Here is a 17458-nt window from a genome sequence, read left to right as displayed (position 1 = left end):
ATTAGAAGTCTCATAAATTTAGCAAGGATCGATGTAAACTACTTGACTGCTATTGATTTTATTTTACAATTAATATCAGCCCATTAAATTGATTTAACACTTAAATATTATGGTTTTATATAACACCACACTTTTCATAGTCTTGAACAGAGAGGACGATTCTTTTAACAGTGAAGTAAATAAAATGTCTGGAGTTCAAGGATTTAAATATGAAAGATGAGAACCATTGATTTTCAGAAATGGTATTTCCCAATTTTTTAGTAAACATTAACATTTGGTGCTAGTTGCTAGATTTTCTCTGATTTCTAGGAGGGCAGTAGGATATGAAAGATAATATTCTAAATGATGGTTGCTTTTCTTTCTGCAGCTCTCATGTGTCAGATGATGAGTCTCAGGCATCATTAATCTATGAACTTTGCCAACTGAAAGTTAACTGTTTTTGACATCAAGTTTACCTCCGACTCTCTTCCTCAAAGAGTGGGAACATCTTTCTTTTCAAGTTGCATTGTTGCCGAATTAACCAAATGGCTGATAGTGATGGTTTGGGTAAAAAGTCCACAAAATGCCCCAAATGTTCATCTGTGACTCAGAAAGGTACACTTTATGTATGTTCCTGTAAAATAAGGGTTTCTTCAACTTCGTTGGCGCAAGTGTCACCGACATCAAGTGTTGCTAGTTCAGAACGACTAATTTCATCAGAGAGAAAAAAAGAAAATATTACCAGCAGAGACACTGCCTCTGGGAAAGATTTGGTAAATATCGAAGATTCTCCATTTCAGCACAAATTGACATCTCATTTTCTAATCCCATTTCTAACTTTATCCTTATTCCATGGGCCCTTGTCAGTTAATTCATTAACTACCAAAGGAACATTTCTTTCTCGCAGAAGACATCAGCAAAATTGGGTAGTAGCTTCTCCTATGAATATTTCCAACTAGTTCCCAAATTAATTATTTCTGAGAATCCGGAATAATTAGGAATGTTACTCAACTTCTTTTCTATGGCTTACACAGGTATGGATTGTTTTTCAAGTTTGATTAAATCTGAACTTTTGAGCATGTTCTTTAGCTGATAAAGAATGCAATTTATGGTTGTGGTTAAATATAGAATATTTTTGGTTTATTATTTAATACAATTCCTGGTTATCTAGATGAAATATCAAATATGCATCACAAAATTGATTTGTATTCATTACATCCAACCAATTAGACTAATTTGGATGTTATTTCCTTTACAGAAAAGACCAGTAGTTAATAGAGGACAATATTGAAGGGAAGGAGCAATTTGTTCAAGAAAAGTCAGATTTACTAACAATGTGCCTTTTTAACATATTATTCTCTGCTATATATAATCTCTGATTTTTATTACTTATGATATAGCTATTGCCATATGTTGTTGTTGTTAAGTGCCACCGAGTCGGTTCCAACCCATAGCGAGCCTGTATAGGGTTTCCAAGGAGCAGCTGGTGAGTTTGAACTGCTGACCTCACAGTTCAAATGGCTTTGCAGTCTGACACATTAACCCACAGCGCCACACCATATAGGAGTTACTAAATGAATTGTTATTTTGGTTAGAAGCATATTTTGTGATTGTCTGACCAATATTTTTCAGTCTGAGAAGTTCCACGTACTGTCTTTTTTCAGTGTGTTTTGAATGAAAGTTTATAGAGCAAAATACCATGACTTGGGCCAGGCGCACCTTAGTCCTCAAACTGATATCTTTGCTTTTTACTACTTCAAAGAGGTTTTTGCAGCATAACTAAAGTTGTTGTGTTGTTAAGTGCCGTCGAGTAATAATCTTTTATGTATGACCTGTTTAAGAGTTCTAGTGTGTTGCTGTAGGATAAACACTGGACTGCTAACCACACGGTTGGTGGTTCAAACCCACCAGCCACTCTTCATAAACTTTATATAGGGTCAGAATGAGTTTAAAACCAACTTGCCTGCACTCAGAAGCAGTAATAACAACATTGTTCCATTAGGAAATAACTGAAAAAACACTGAAGTTGCCTTCGCTGGAGATTTTGAACAATTGAGTTGTTGTTGCTAAGTGCCATTGAGTTGGTTCCGACTCATAGCTACCCTGTTCAGTTCTGATAGATCTGTGTGCAGAGTACCATGGAGACTTGCCTGGATTTAGAGGACTGGATTGGACTTCTTAAGATCTCTCTTAGTCTAAAGAACTGATAAACTGTATTGTTGTTGTTAAGTGCTGTCAAGTCTGTTCGACACATAGCGACCCTGTATAGCATTTCTGAGAATTGACTGGTGAGTTTGAACCACTGACCTTCTGATCCAGTGCATATCCTACAATGCCATACCAGGATTCCCAATAAACTGTATGGTGGTGATAGTAGTGGCGTGCTGTGAAGTTGGTTCTGATTTGTAGTGACGCTGTATAGGGTTTCTGAGGCTGTAAATCTTTAAGGGAGCAAAAAGCCTCTTCTTTCTCCCATGGAACAGCTGGTAGTTTTGAACTGCTGACCCTGAGGTGAGTAGCCTGACTGGTAACTATGCTACCAGAGCTCCTTAATAAAGTGTATGTTGTTGTTGTTGTTAGGTGCCATCGCGTTGGTACCGACTCATAGTGACCCTATGCACAGCAAAACGAAACACTGCCCGATCCTGGGCCAACCTCTAGTAAACTATCGTATACAATAAATATCATGGTATACATAACATATTTATCCAATTGTCTGAAGATTTTACTTTGTCAACAAGAATGTTACATTTTCATGTGATCCTTCAGTCCGTTGGACTAATTGTTTTTGCACGCCTTCTATTTTCATCACTCTTCTTTCCTCTGGACAGCGAGAGACCAATAGTTGCACCTTAGATGGCCACTCATGAGCTTTGAAGACCCCAGTTGCTTCTTGCCAAAGTAGGATATAGAACATTGTCTTGTGTTATGTTATGCCAACTGACTATGGTCGTGAGCACCAAGGCCCAGCAACTTATGCCTTCAAGGTGTTTGGTTATGTTCAAAAAGTTTTCATAACTTTGTCTCCTGGATGCTTTCCCACATCCATGGATGTGTTTGAAGCAAAGATAAATACCTAGGTACAAATATCCTCTGTCAGACGGACATATATTTGTGGGTATACATATTCCCACTCTTCTTCTCTGAAAGGGATCACATTGAAAAGTTCTGGATAGAGTGGGAGAAAAATGTGGAACAAATTTTTAAATCATACCTATGGTCTTTAGTCACCCTTCAGATCTAGAACTGACCTCACTCCCATGAGTCAGTTTTCAACCAAGAGATAGGTCCACAACAAGGGCAGTGGTAACACTAGTAAGGCACATACACCTTAGGGTAATCAACCTTCTGAGATCAAAAGGGCATCATTTACCCAAGGGCAAAATTCAGAAGGGCTTGGATAGAAGAAACAAAAAACTTGAGGAGAAAGAGAGGTTAAGTGATGTTGATTGAATTGACAGAATTGCAATCAACGAGATGAAACAAAATGTGCCTGAATGGCCAGATGTGAAACTGATCGTCTGCTCTGTAAACCTTCACCTACTTCACAATAAAATGTTTAAAAAAGAATGTTGCATTTTAATCTTTTTAATTCTATTTTTGATCTTAGTTATCAAGACCCTCAACTGTAGAGAGAAAATCATCTCAACAACAATGGGGTCGAGGTAACTTTACAGAAGGAAAAGTTCCTCACATTAGAATGGAAGATGGAACTGCTATTCAGGTATATAGAAAGGCACGCTGAAGTTGTTTTTACCAGCTACTATAAACTTTTAGGTTTCATCTAACTAAATGGGTATTAGAAAAACAGTATTTGAAAATAAAATCAAGAGAGAATTTATCATTTGTAGATATGTCAAATTTTTACTAAAGATAATGAAGACTAAGTATTTTGTTTGTTCTCAGAAGATGAAATGGGTTTAAAATGAAATGCATTTTTATTAAACAAAAAGGAGAATAGTTTGGTCTTCAGGACTTGGCTATTGCTGAGAGCAATTATGGAGTCATTGTGTGGATTTCTTCAAGATGCAGAGAGAAGAGTTAGAACCTTTTTTTTTTTTTTTTTTGTAAGTAAAATGTATTCCCTTAATATAAAATTCAAGTGCAAGAAGAAGATGATGATAATAATTTTTTGCTTTTCAATTCCATTAATGTTAAATCACTTTTAAATTTTGTTTCAAGAAATTTGGAGTGATTAGAAAAACTTCCTGAGAAATTCAGACTTTAGAACTTTAAATCCCCACTTTAAATAAATGGTTTGTATGAAAAAGTAAAAAACAAACTCCCCCAATATCACAAAGTTTAAAACTCCACTGAGTTTTAAATTTAGCCATAAGTGCTTTTATACAGGAAGCAAAATATGTTCATTGTGAAAAATTAGGAGGATAGAAGAGTAAAGAAGAAACTAAGAATCATTAGTCTGCTATAACTAATTTTAACATTTATCACTTTTCTTTCATTTTTTTCTGTACCATGTAAGTGTTATCTAATTTTTTCTTTTCAAAATTTACTGTTTTAAATCATTAAATACTTCAAATATAGACATATTTTAAATAAGTAACATTAGCAGGTATAGTTGAAACTGAAACTAATCCCCCCCCCCCAAATGAACAGGCTCTTTATTAAAAATGTTAACAGTTCAGAAGAATATAAAAGAAAGATGTTATAATCATCCAAAATTCTACTACCGAGAGATACCTACACTTAATATTTAGATGACTATTTTTCCAAACATCAGTGTAAGCACCCCCACATAAACACATTTTTATAGTGGGATCATATCATGCATGCTTTCATAGTCTACCTTATAGTGTGGACTTCTTTGCCAGTAAAATAGATCTGTATTATAATTTTATAGCATCCTTTTAAAATTATTAGAAACAAGTCGTTTAGACCTTATTTCCACCACTACATGATATTAGTGCAATTAGTTGAAGAATAAAAAGATTAGTGAGCAACTGAGCTATTTCTTCATGTCTTCCTATTTAAAAAATCCTATTTGAACAGATTTTTTACCTCTGTTTCCTCCCCTTGCTAATCTTGGAAGCTGTCTCTTTCATGATTTTTCTCTCCTTATTTTGCCTATACAAGGGGATTAAAAAAGTTAATGGAGAAATTCCATTCTCTTTTAATTTCATTTTTTGAGAACTTTTTGAGACCCCTTTACATTTTAGCTCTGGTCTCTGGCTCCAGTGACATGTTGTAATATTTTTTCTGCAACTTAATGACTTTATGATTTATGCAATAATCTACTCTCTTTAGTAGATTATAAATTCTTTGAAAAGAGGAATTATGTTTCATTCATCTGTATAACCACCAGAGTACATAGCACAGGGGATAGCTATGGAAGGCGTGCGAGCAGAGTGAAGATAAACATTTTGTTCTTTCATTCTCTACCCCCACCCCCATTCACTAAGCAAGCATATTTTGTCTACAAAGTCTCAGAGGTGGTGCCTTTAAAATATACAAAAGAAACAGCTCTTTAAGGAGCTAGTTGACTATCTCAAGAGCAGCATCAAGCCAAAGTGTTTGTTAGTAAGCAAGTGATAATATTGTTTGAGGACCAATGCATATACATTGAAGAAAGTAAGAAAAAAAAAAGTATCATCTTGGTGATTGGATGGAAGCCCTTTATGAAGGAGGTAAGAAATTAGTTGGCCACTGAAACTTCTCTTAAGACACTAAAAATATAAATGGTAAAAAGTTGGAAGACTTGTCGCCTGGTGGAGGTGGAAGTGGTCACACAGAGACAGAGGAGCATTGCTAGGGAAGACGAGCTGGATGACCCGATAGAGGCTTCACCCAGTAGCATTACTCTCACTGTTCTCCTGTGTTCTGGTTACCATGCTCAGTGCCATGCTCAGAAACTCAGCTCTTTGTCATGCTCTCGAGTTGATTTGGATTATGAAAGCTGACTCTCCCCACCCAGATTCACAAGAAATAGAAGTATAAAGGTGTTACCTGTTTAATTGTTTTACAGTGTGAACTAGAATAATGGTGTTGGCAAGATTAGTATACTCTCTCTTTGTAACAGGAGTCCTAGTGTGGCATAGGGTAAGCACTGGACAGCAAGGTCAGTTTGAGCTGCAAATTTGGCAGTTCAATCTCACCAGCTGTTACTCAGAAATGCTATACAGGGTTGCTGTGAGTTGGAACTGACTCGAGGGCACTTAACAACTTTTTGTAAGCAGAAGTTAAATTATAGGCCAGAAGGATTCTTGGCCTGGATTGAGGTATTATGGGTGATATTTTATTTTCTTCTCAGTGCTGAGCTATATAATTTTTGTCATATATTGCTTTTTCTAATTAGGAATAAATGATTTTTTATAGAAGCAATGAAGATAAAAGAGTGTTGCTTGTTAAAAAGGGAAGCACTTATTTAATGGCTAATAGGTGTTGAATTTATAGTCAAACTCTCAGAGTTTTTGGAATAATTTTTTGAGTGAATGCACATTGGGTGAATGCATATATCATATCTCTCCTTATTTTTATAAAGAGATTTCATTAATATTATAGTTTGAAATCGATTTATTATTATACTTTTACATATTTCTCCATTAGAAACTTTATGATTTTCTTCCAAAGGACATTTAATGGAATTAATAAAAATTTACTTTTGGCATATCAAGATGTATTTATTAATATTAATTATTAAATAATCCTGGTGTGGCACTTTGGCCTAATGTGCTAGATTGCAAAGTCAGTTGAACTGCAACATCAGTGGTTCAAACTCACCAGCCGCTCCTCAGAAAAGCCTGTACAGGGTTGTTATGAATAAGAACCAACTGGACAGCACTTAATACCAATAACATTAATATTAAAACAAATATGTAGTGCCTTCTATTTGGTTTTGTCCTGGAGCAGAATATCTCTTTTCTGGAGTTGATATCTGACAGTATTATGTGTTCAATTTTAATACCTTATGAGTAACAAAGGGACTTTATTTTTCTTCAGGAATTCTATACCTTTGGAAGAATACTGGGACAAGGGAGCTTTGGAATGGTCATTGAAGCTATAAACAAGGAAACAGAAACTAAGTGGGCAATTAAAAAAGTGAATAAAGAGAAGGTATGACTTATTAGCAACATCATACTGAGGCACAGTGCAGTGTGGGTGTAAGCAGTACAGTTATTCACCCTAACACAAGTGGCCTCTGACCCTGAGAGCAGCCCTGGGCCATTCCTCTGGAGAAGTATGGGCATTTCTAGCCTTCTGAGAGGGGACCAATTCTTGAACTCAAGTAGACAAGTGTTATCTGGTAAAAACCAAGTGGAAGGATTAACTAATACGTATAATCAAACCAGAATGAGGTGAAGGTAAGGACTGTTAGAAGCATGTGTAGATGTATGATTGTGTGCTAAAGACGTCTTAGCTAGTTATATGTCCTGGTACTCTCTCCTAATGTTATTCTGATTTACTTTCTCCCATACATGTGAGTCAGAAGTGATTCAATGACAACATCCTCTCTGTTGACTTGATTCCCTCACTGCTAAATCTCTTTTTATTAATCCTACCTACTCTTTCCATTTGAATTAATTTTTCCAGCTATGTACTATACTGTTTACTTGTGTTCGTTGTATTCTCTACTGGATTCCCTCTTGGAGTAGAAAATGACTAGGCTTTGCTTTAAGGTACAGTCTAAGATTACTTACCTCGGCTGTACACTTGATCATTTCATAAATTCTTTTTAAAATTTTTGTGCCTGGAAAAAACCAAAATGGCAACATTCTGGTGTTCTGTCCTTGGATTTGTGAAAATAGACATAACATTTATCAAATGGAATAGAAGATTTTGTTGTCTTCTTTAAAACAAACCCTATAGATAATAGTACATGTCATCTCTGTCTAAAGTTTAATAAAGCAATATGCAAGCCTATGGAATAAAGGGAGACCCAGAAACCTCTCTAAGATTCTTTAGAATTCTAGAAGCATGGTGCTACCAGGAATGTTATTTCCTTTGCCTCTTTGACATCAGGTGGAGTTAGGAGTTAAGTTTAGAGTTACATAGACAGGGTAGTACCTAATACTTTAGCAGTTCATAATTTTCCACAGACTTTGAGTTTGAGAAATTACAGGATGTGGCGCTGTGGATTAGCACGCCAGACTACAAAGCCGTTTGAACTGCTAGGTTGGCGGTTCAAGCTCATCAGCTGCTCCTCGGAAATCCTATGCAGGGTTGTTAATGGGTCAGAACCGACTCAAAGGCCCTTAACAACAATAACAAGAAGATAGTGGAGAAGTCCTCGTCTTTAGGATAAGCACTGGACTGCTAACCACAAGGTTGGCAGTTCAAACTCACCAGCAGCTCCTTGGAACAAACTCAGCAGCACTTAACAACAACAACAAAGATAGTGAAATACATTTCCGTACTCAATATATGACTTGTACAATGTATACTACATTATATACAGGTCAGGTCATTTGGGAGGAACAGAGCTGAAATGGAAATTAGGAAAAATTGGAGAACTTCCCATATTTAGACTACGTTGTTGTTGTTAAGTGCAGTCAAGTCAGTTCCAACTCATAGCAACCCTGTATAGGGTTTCCAAGGAGCAACTAGTAGGTTTGAACCACCAAGCTTGCAGTTCAAACTGACCTTTCAGTCCAGTGCATTATCCTGCAGCACCACACCAGTACTGCATTTTTAAACTATGTAAGAATGCATTTTTCATAGTCACTATTTCTCTTGACCCTTTAGGATAATATGAAAATGTGACTTTGACCCTATATTCATGGGGTATGAGATGGACAGTATCACAGTCATTCCAGTGATTGTTATGAGTGAAGGGTAGAGGTAACTGGAAGCAGGGATTATTTTAGGTAAAATGTCAACTAAGTAAAGTTTGCCTATGATCAATCCTTTTCCAGTCTTTTATGAACCAAGGCATATCTTCCCAAATTTACTGCACCGGGGACTAGGATCTTTATTATTCCTTTTGGGGATATTTGATGTGGAAATAAGACCCATAAATGAACACAATGCTTATTCTAAGATAATGGCAGTTTAAGTACCAATAGGGGTTTCAGGTGTTGGCAGAAGTGATGAAGGTGGAGAAAGTACTTCTTAAATTTCTTTGATGACTTTGTAGACAACCAGTTATCTACATCCTGTGCTTCCTGTGATGTTTCTGCCTTTACCTTTTGCTGACAGATATGGTTAAGGCTTAAATGTTAGGAGACAAAGTAGGAGTTAGGTTAGTCTGAAGGCAAGAGCTCTCTTTGTCTTTCTTGAGGCTAAGTGTTGAAACCAGGTCAATTAGAAAGTGACATAAAGCAGGGCCCAGTGTACCATCTCATTGCCTCCTGTTTATTTTGTATTTAATGTGTGTGTGTGTTTGTGTGTATTAAAGCCAAACAAAAAAATAACAAGAAAAGAAAAACATTTTGTTTTTATCTTTTCTAATTGATTGCCTTGGCAAGTAGATTTTTATTGATTTTGTGTTATCATCAAAGGATCAGCATGTTTTGCATGAACTATGAACAAAAGATATTAAAGATTAGCATAGTTTTGTAAGGGGGCAGACACTATACTATAGCCAATTTTTATAAATAGCCTAAGAAACAGATATGGTTTGAGGCCAAATCATATATAAATTTAGAATTGGGCAATGAACAGAAAAGGCATAATTTAATCTGATTATAAGAATAAGTTGCTTGTTATCATTTGAAAAAGAAATGCTTTAAAGTAATTACAGAAAAACAAAAGCTTTGATATTGTGGCAGGTAGGAATGACATTCATATGTAAAATCTGTTTCCTCATTAAGGCTGGAAGCTCTGCTGTGAAGTTACTTGAACGAGAAGTGAACATCCTAAAAAGTGTGAAACATGAACATATCATACATCTAGAACTAGTGTTTGAGACGCCTAAGGTAAAGCTCGGCCAGCTGCTGCATTTTGAAAGTTGTTATGATTACAAAAGGAACACCATTCCATTCTACAATAATCCCTGTGGGGCATAGTTGCTCATGTCCTTGGCATGGGCCTGTCACTGGAGATTGATGAGAACATTCTGGAGGACTTTTATTACTGATTGTAAAATTAGGTTTCTGGTGATTAGATTAATGTCTTTAGTGATATTTCTGTGTGGCATGTTGAAAATAAGCATTTACAGTCAAAACAACTTCATAAACAAGCAGGTAGTGATTAGAGCTTCCTTAGAGATGGTTTTCCTTTTTGTGTTGGTCCTCAGTTTCTCTGTTAGTGTCTCTTGGAATGAATGTCATAATTTTGCAAAATTATCTTCATGATCAAATTGGTATATTAGGCACTATGGAGCAGATAATTTTGTCATTATGTTTTAAGAGCGTGTTTTATCTTATTTTTTCCATAGTTCTTCTCTTTAAATACCTGGAAGAGGTACTGAGGGATAAGCACTCAACTTCAAGGTCAGTTTGAACTGCAAGGTCAGTGGTTCAAACTCACCAGCCGCTCCTCAGAATTATACAGGATTGCTATGAGTCAGAACCGACTCAACGGCACAAAACAACGAGTTAGAACCGACTCAGTGGCACACAGCAACAACAACAAGGGTTGTTCAGAAGCCTAGGTTATTTACCATTGGTGCATCCATATTTATTAGCACCTTTCTCTCCTTGTACTGTTAAGTGCTGTTGAGTCAGTTCTGACTCATGGTGACCCTGTATAGGGTTTCCGAGAAATGGTTGGTGGTTTTGAACCACCAACCTTATGGTTCAAACTGACCTGTGGTCCAGTGCTTATTGTACAGTGCCACACAAGGACTTCTCTGCTTGGATGCAGTATAATGTAGTGGTTAGGTGTCTGAACTCTGGGGTAAGATTGCCTGTGGGGTTGAATCCAAGTTCTACCATTTATTAACTGCGAGAACCTGGGCAAACTACTCAGGCTCTCTATAGCTCAGGTTTCTCACCTGTAAAGTGGATTTAATAATAATAGCTGCCTCATTTAGTTGATGAAGAATTAAATGTGATGATGGATATAAGGTATCTGTCTCATTATTAAATGTTACTATTGTTCTTTGTTTCCTTTGCCATTGTCTTAAGATAGTAATAGTCAACTTGGGTTATGCATTGTGCTTGATAAGTTTTAAAGACCTTAGTTATCCTTCATAGGAGTAGTGGTGGTGGTGCTGGTGGTGGTGCTGGTGCTGTGGAGTTAGCTCTGACTCGTAGCAACTCATAGCAGGTTTCCAAGGCTGTAAATCTTTATGGGAGTAGAAAGCCTCATCTTTCTCCTGTGGGACGGCTGGTAGTCTTAAACTGCTAACCTTGAGGTTAGAAGCGTGACTCATAACCACTATGCTACTAGAGCACCTTTCATGTGAGTTGTTGTTGTTGTTGTTGTTAAGTGCCATTGAGTCGATTCCGACCCATAGCGAGTAGTGTATGCCAAAAGTGTTCTCTTCCCCCTTTCAGTGTGATTTCCTTTGTCGCAAATCTAGAATAGTTTTGCTTTTTATCATCAGATTTAAACAATTAGATTAATACGTGATGCGGTTGAGTTTTCTTTATGGAGATTCTTGGATCTGTGTGTTAATGGTTTTCATCAAATTTCAGAAAATTTTGGCCAAATATCTTCTCTGCCTTCCCCTCTCTGGTGACTCCAAGTACACATGTTACATTACTTGACGTTATCATCCACAACCTATTGATACTGTTTGCTGTTTCAGTGTTTTTCTATGTTTTATTTGTGTAGTTTCTATTACTATGTTTTCAGATTTAATCATTTTTTTTTCTTCCTATAGCATCTAATTAGCTGTTAGTCCTTTCTTGTTTTTTAAAAAAATGTAGAAATTTGATTTGGACCTTTTTTTTTTTTTTTTTTTTTAGCGTCTCTACTCAACATACTCAATTTTTCCTCCTCCTCCTTCAATGTAGTTATAACAACTCTTTTAGTGTCAACTTCTACTAATCCTATCATGTGTGTAATCTCTAGATTGATTGATTATTTTTTAATCTTCATAATGGGTTACATTTTCCTGCTTTTTGGTGTGCTTGTGGAAAAATGGCATGGCAGCAAAAGACCTTGTCTAATAGCTTTACAACAGGAAGAAGAGAGAAACAGGATCATCAGCCCAAGGTCAAACATACTTCCACCCTCCAACGTTTTTACCAGTTCTGACACTGGCTGTCTTTCTCGCTTTCTCTGCTGGGTTTGATGTCTCATTGCAGTTGCCACAAAAACTCACAGACCATATTCACCATTATGAGGCTTATTAGGGAGTAACAGGCACCAGGACAGTGTCTTTTAGGCCATGCCCACAGACAGACCCTCAGCTCCTTGCCCCTTGGCTTTCTGCCCTGCTTGGGCAAGTCTTAAAAAGCTCTTTAGCTCTGCCAATCAGTGCCCAGATACCTTACCCCACCAAGAAAAATTGACTCCATGGGTCAGCATGTACACTGAGGTCGTTTTGCGCTATGAGCTGCGAAGCCCATTGCGCCATCTCATGCCAGTCTGCTGGTTCTGACTCTGGACTCTGCTGTGCTTGCCTCTGCCTCTTGCTATCTCAAATCAGTTCAGATTCATATTGACCCTATGACTCTCTAGGGTTTCCAAGGACTGGCTGGTTTTAACTGCTGTCCTTTTGATTAGCAGTCCAGTGCTTATCCTACAGTGCCATACTTTTATGTATTGTCTGCCCTTGTTTCACATAGACCAGATCCGACCTTCCTCCTCAGATATCTAGATTTCCCATCTTAAGCATTAATGGAAACTGCTACCTGATTGTTTGTTGTTGTTGTTGTTAAGTGCCATTGAATTGGTCATGACTCACAGTGACCCTGTATGGGGTTTCTGAGGAGCAGCTGGTAGGTTTGAACTGCCAACCTTTTGGTTTATAGTCTAGTGCTGATCCTACAGTGCCACACCAGGAGGCCACCTGATTGATTATGTCATGGTAATTGGTGTTGATCATTTAGTATGACTGTGCCATGAATCCAAATGTTCTCTAGGTCTAAACAATTTCAAAAAATTATTACAAAAAGACTTATTTTGTAACTTTGAGTGATGTAACTTCTGTTAGCTTACATACATACCCTCACTCTTCGCTTATCAGAGACTAGGCTGCCGTGTGAAATCAGCGTTATGTGACAGTCAAGGACCTTGCTCATTGTTTGGTGCCAGTGTGTCCCTTTCCTTTCCTGGTTGGACATCTCTTGTTGGGTGCCCCCAGCAAATCTCAGGAGGCATATGATGCACTGAGCCCCCTTCCCTGTTGTGCCACTGGGAGCCTGTAGGGCTTAGGGTGGTGGTAGTCAGGTGTTGCCTCCTATTTCTAACTCACTATCTCCTGCTGCTTCCCCACCTGCTGCTCTCCCCCTGCCAGCCCTGGCCATGTACATGACATGTCCTCTGCTCACCACCTTCTGGGTGGGGACCCAATGTATCCAAGCATGACCCTTACTCTCCCTCCCTTCCCAGCTCCCCTCATCAACTTCCCCAGCACCTCTGGGCCCCTGTCTGTCCTCCCCCTGCCTACAGTATTTAATTTGAGGACACACAGAGGGTACCCTGGGCCCATCTGCAGCCCAACATGGAGGCCACCGGACCTTTGGAGGCACCATCTGATAAGTTTTTCAAAGTTGTTATAAATGGGAACTATTGGAGAATGACATCATTGGTAAATGAGGAATTGTTGTTGTTTTTAAGTACTATTGAGTCAGTTCTGACTCATAGCGACCCTGTGTAGGGTTTCTGAGAACTGGCTAGTGAGTTTGAATTGCTGTCCTTGTGGTTCAAACCAAGCTTGAGGTCAAGTGCTTATCCTGTGGCGCCACACCAGGAATTGTTGTTGTTAAGTGCCGTCGAGTAGGTTCTGACCCATTGTGAGCCTGTATGGGGTTTCTGAGGAGTGGCTGGTGAGTTTGAACCACCAACTTTGCAGTTCAAATGACTTTGCAGTCTAGCAGATTAACCCACAGACCACACCAGGAATAGGTATACTTAAAATTGATATAAATTTATATCATTAGTACTGCTAATGCAGCCTTTCCTTCTGGATCTCCTTACCACTTCAAGGATCAGTGGTCCCTGCAGTGCTATCAGTGGGAGAAATATGAGTCAGTTCAAAAGCTTATTTACATTAAGACTTTGCAGAATTCTAAAGTTACTTGTGAAATTCAAAAACACAAGATTCAGAGAATCGTTTACAGATACAGGAAGAAAGATGGTAACCTTCTTTTTCTGTTTTCATGATTGATGGTTGGACTCAGACACTACATTAGCAGTAGTTGTAAAAATAGAATCAAGACTCCAAAATCTTAAAAACAACAACAACTGGTTTGCCACGGAGGCCAGACAGCATGGGTGAGAGGGGTTCTGGGTTCGGGGGAGGGGGAACTCATGAAGGAAACCTTCCTATGACAAACCCACACCTTTACAGCCACCATAAATCTTAGTACTTCAAACTCTAGAATGCACTTTAAGAAAAAAAATCACGGTACTGAGGAATTACTGGCTTTTTCAACTTTCGCCTGCTGCTGTGTGCAGCGACAGCCCCAACTCCTGTAGAGCTTGAGGAGTGAGGCTGGAACCAGCTCGTGCCCAGAGCAGCACTCCCAGTAAAGGGGAGCCTTGAGCAGAAGGAGCTGCTGGATACAAAGGGAAGCGTAGGAGAGGGACCTCTGCCCAAGCGTGAAATTTCAGCACTTGCAGTGGGCAGAAAAAATCAGTTAACACAGGACACAGAGAGGAGGAAAAAAAATGGCGACTGTCTAATGTCATCAGACAGAGACTGTATCCGCCCATGTGAGCGGCCTCTACCCCACCCAATTGAACTGCGCTCACCCCAGATCCCTATGCCCCCACCGCCCCTTACCCCGACCCCACCGGACTGCAAGCACCCAATGGATCTTGCCCTAACCCTCGGACCATGCGCCCACACCCCGCTGACCCCACCTACGCACCATAATAAGCGAGAGTCCAACCCAGCCTGCCAGAACCACCCACCACATGGGTCCCGCCCTGCTTGCCAGACTGCACGCGAGTACCACCCTGCCTTCAGGACCCACTGCTAACCCCACCCCACCTGACTGATCACGGGTAACCCCAGGCTGCCCACTGGCCCCGAACAAACCCCGCCCCGATATCCGGACCCTGTGAAATCCCTACCCCACCCATTGCCCCCCCCAGCCCCGTCTTGCCCACCGGACTCACCACTAGACCTGCCCCTCCCACCAGCCCCCTCACAAGCCACGCCCTAACGTCTGGACCCCACGAGACCCCTGCCCCGCCTGCCAGACACTCCCCCCCACAGGCCTCACGCCGACCTTGGATCCCGTGAGACCCCCGCCTCGCCCACCGGACCCCCGCTAGCCCTGCCCTGCCTGGAGGACCCCGCGTAAGCCCCACCCTGACCTTCAGAACCCCAGCGACCCCTGCCTGGACCTCAGACCCCCTGTGACACCCGCCCCACTCGCCGGCCACCCATGACCCCCACCCTTCCCACTGGACCACGCACGACCCACACCCCGCCCTCTGGACCCCCCGAGCCCCGCCCCACCTACCAGACCCCGTGCCACCACCGCGGACCTCACACGACCGCCCGCTGTGCCACCCGCCGTGGCCACTACGTAGACAAGACCTAACCACACCTACTACACATTACAGACAGCAAGGGACGTCTATCTTCTGATCATATTAATAATAATTACAATAAAATAAGAATAATCATGCCCAACAAGAAACAATTAACATTATCGAAACACGTCCAAAAGCAGAAGAGACCAGCAGATGCAAATGAGCTGGAGACAGACAAAAGCTTTATAGAAGAGGAGGAGCAGGTTCTGGATATGCCTGAGAGGGAATTCAGAAGAGTGATATGGAAACAAATTCAAATACTCAGAAAAGAAGTCGAGGAAAATAAGGAAGAAGTAAGGAAAGTACTGCAGGAACAATCTAATAGTATTGACACAGCATTGGAAACAATTCAAAACCTGTAAAAAGATGTCCAGGTGATTAATAATAAGATATCAGAAATAGACAATAGCCTGAAAGGGGAAAGGAGCAGACTAGAAGAGATGGAAGCCAGAACTATTGAACTGGAAGACAGATCTCTCAATACTGCCAAGATAGAACAGCAAACAGCTAAAAGGATAAAACTATCTGAAAAGAGTCTAAGATTCATGCTGGATAACATGAAGAGAAACAATGTAAGAATTATTGGCATCCCAGACAAGAAGAATCAAAGAAGTCCACAGAGGAAATAGTTGAAGAGCTTCTGGAAGAAAACTTCCCTAACATCTTGAAAGATGAGAAGATAATCATTCAAGAAGCCCAGCATACCCCAGGAAGGATAGATCCCAAAAGAAAGTCTCCAAGACATATAACAATCAAGCTTTCCAAAACCAAAGACAAGGAAAGAATACTAAAAGCAGCCAGGGAGAAGGGAAACATAATTTATAAAGGCAAACAAATTAGATTAAGCGCTGACTATTCAGAACAAACCATGCATGCAAGAAAGCAATGGGGAGACATATACAAAACCCTGCAAGAAAAAAAAATGTCAACCAAGAATCATCTATCCGGCAAAACTATCAATCAAATACAATGGTGTGATCAGAACATTCCAAGATAAACAGAATCTGAGGGAATTTATCAAAACCAACCCAGCACTTCAAAACATCCTAAAGGGAGTTCTGTGGACAGAGAACCAACAAGAACAGACAATAAACAGAGATTGACAAGTATGGCAACACCACCTGAAACACAGCCAACGGAAAGCAGAGATCAGAACGGAACGAGACTACAACAACAAACTCAAGAGAGCCCAGAGATCAATTGAAGGACACAAACATATCAATGTCAAAGAAGGGACAAATGCAACAACAGAAGCCCAGGTGGTAGAGATGCCAGGTAACTCAAAGGTTGCAATGGAGTATCCTAAATGCAGAGACAAGCTAGTAGACTACAAGGTAACCCCAAAGAAAGTTAACAACCCACAACATATCATGAAAATGAATTCCCAAATACAACAAAAAACAAAGAAACTAGGAAGAAACCAACCAGAATCAACTAAAATAAACCACAAACCCAATACAAGAAGGAAAGCAAAACCAGAGAACGAACAACACCGCCAAAAAAGTAACATAATGACAGTAATCAACTCATACTTATCGATAATTACATTGAATGTCAATGGATTGAATGCACCAGTGAAAAGACAAAGAGTGGCAGAATGGATAAAAAAACAAGATCCATCAATATACTGCTTGCAAGAGACACACCTTACACACAAGGACAAAAACATACTGAGAGTCAAAGGATGGCAAAAAAATTTACCAAGTCAACTCCAGCAATAAACAAGAAGGAGTAGCTATACTAATCTCCGACAAAGTAGACTAAGATAAAAACCAGCATAATAGACAAAGAAGGACACTATCTCATGCTCAAAGGGTCAATTGAACAAGACGACATAACCATAATAAATATATACGCTCCTAACGAAAGAGCACCAAGATACATGAAGCAAACCTTAATGGAATTGAAAAAGAAAATAGATAAA

General features: G+C 39.5%; 1 protein-coding gene across 1 annotated transcript in view; it reads left to right on the top strand.

Annotated features, from left to right (window-relative positions):
* Positions 1–524: 524 nt before the first annotated feature.
* The window catches only part of STK33 (serine/threonine kinase 33), a 142212-nt gene continuing 125278 nt past the window's right edge, over positions 525–17458 (top strand). Inside the window, exons 1-4 of the mRNA XM_006873024.1 lie at positions 525–752; positions 3590–3703; positions 6934–7047; positions 9744–9848. Coding sequence (XP_006873086.1) covers positions 525–752; positions 3590–3703; positions 6934–7047; positions 9744–9848 — 561 coding nt within the window. The remainder of the gene's footprint in view (positions 753–3589; positions 3704–6933; positions 7048–9743; positions 9849–17458) is intronic.

The sequence above is a fragment of the Chrysochloris asiatica genome, unplaced genomic scaffold, assembly GCF_000296735.1.
Source record: "Chrysochloris asiatica unplaced genomic scaffold, ChrAsi1.0 scaffold00219, whole genome shotgun sequence".
Taxonomy (NCBI): domain Eukaryota; kingdom Metazoa; phylum Chordata; class Mammalia; order Afrosoricida; family Chrysochloridae; genus Chrysochloris; species Chrysochloris asiatica.
Note: the sequence above shows the minus strand (reverse complement) of the source record. Positions and strands in the feature narration are given on the sequence as shown.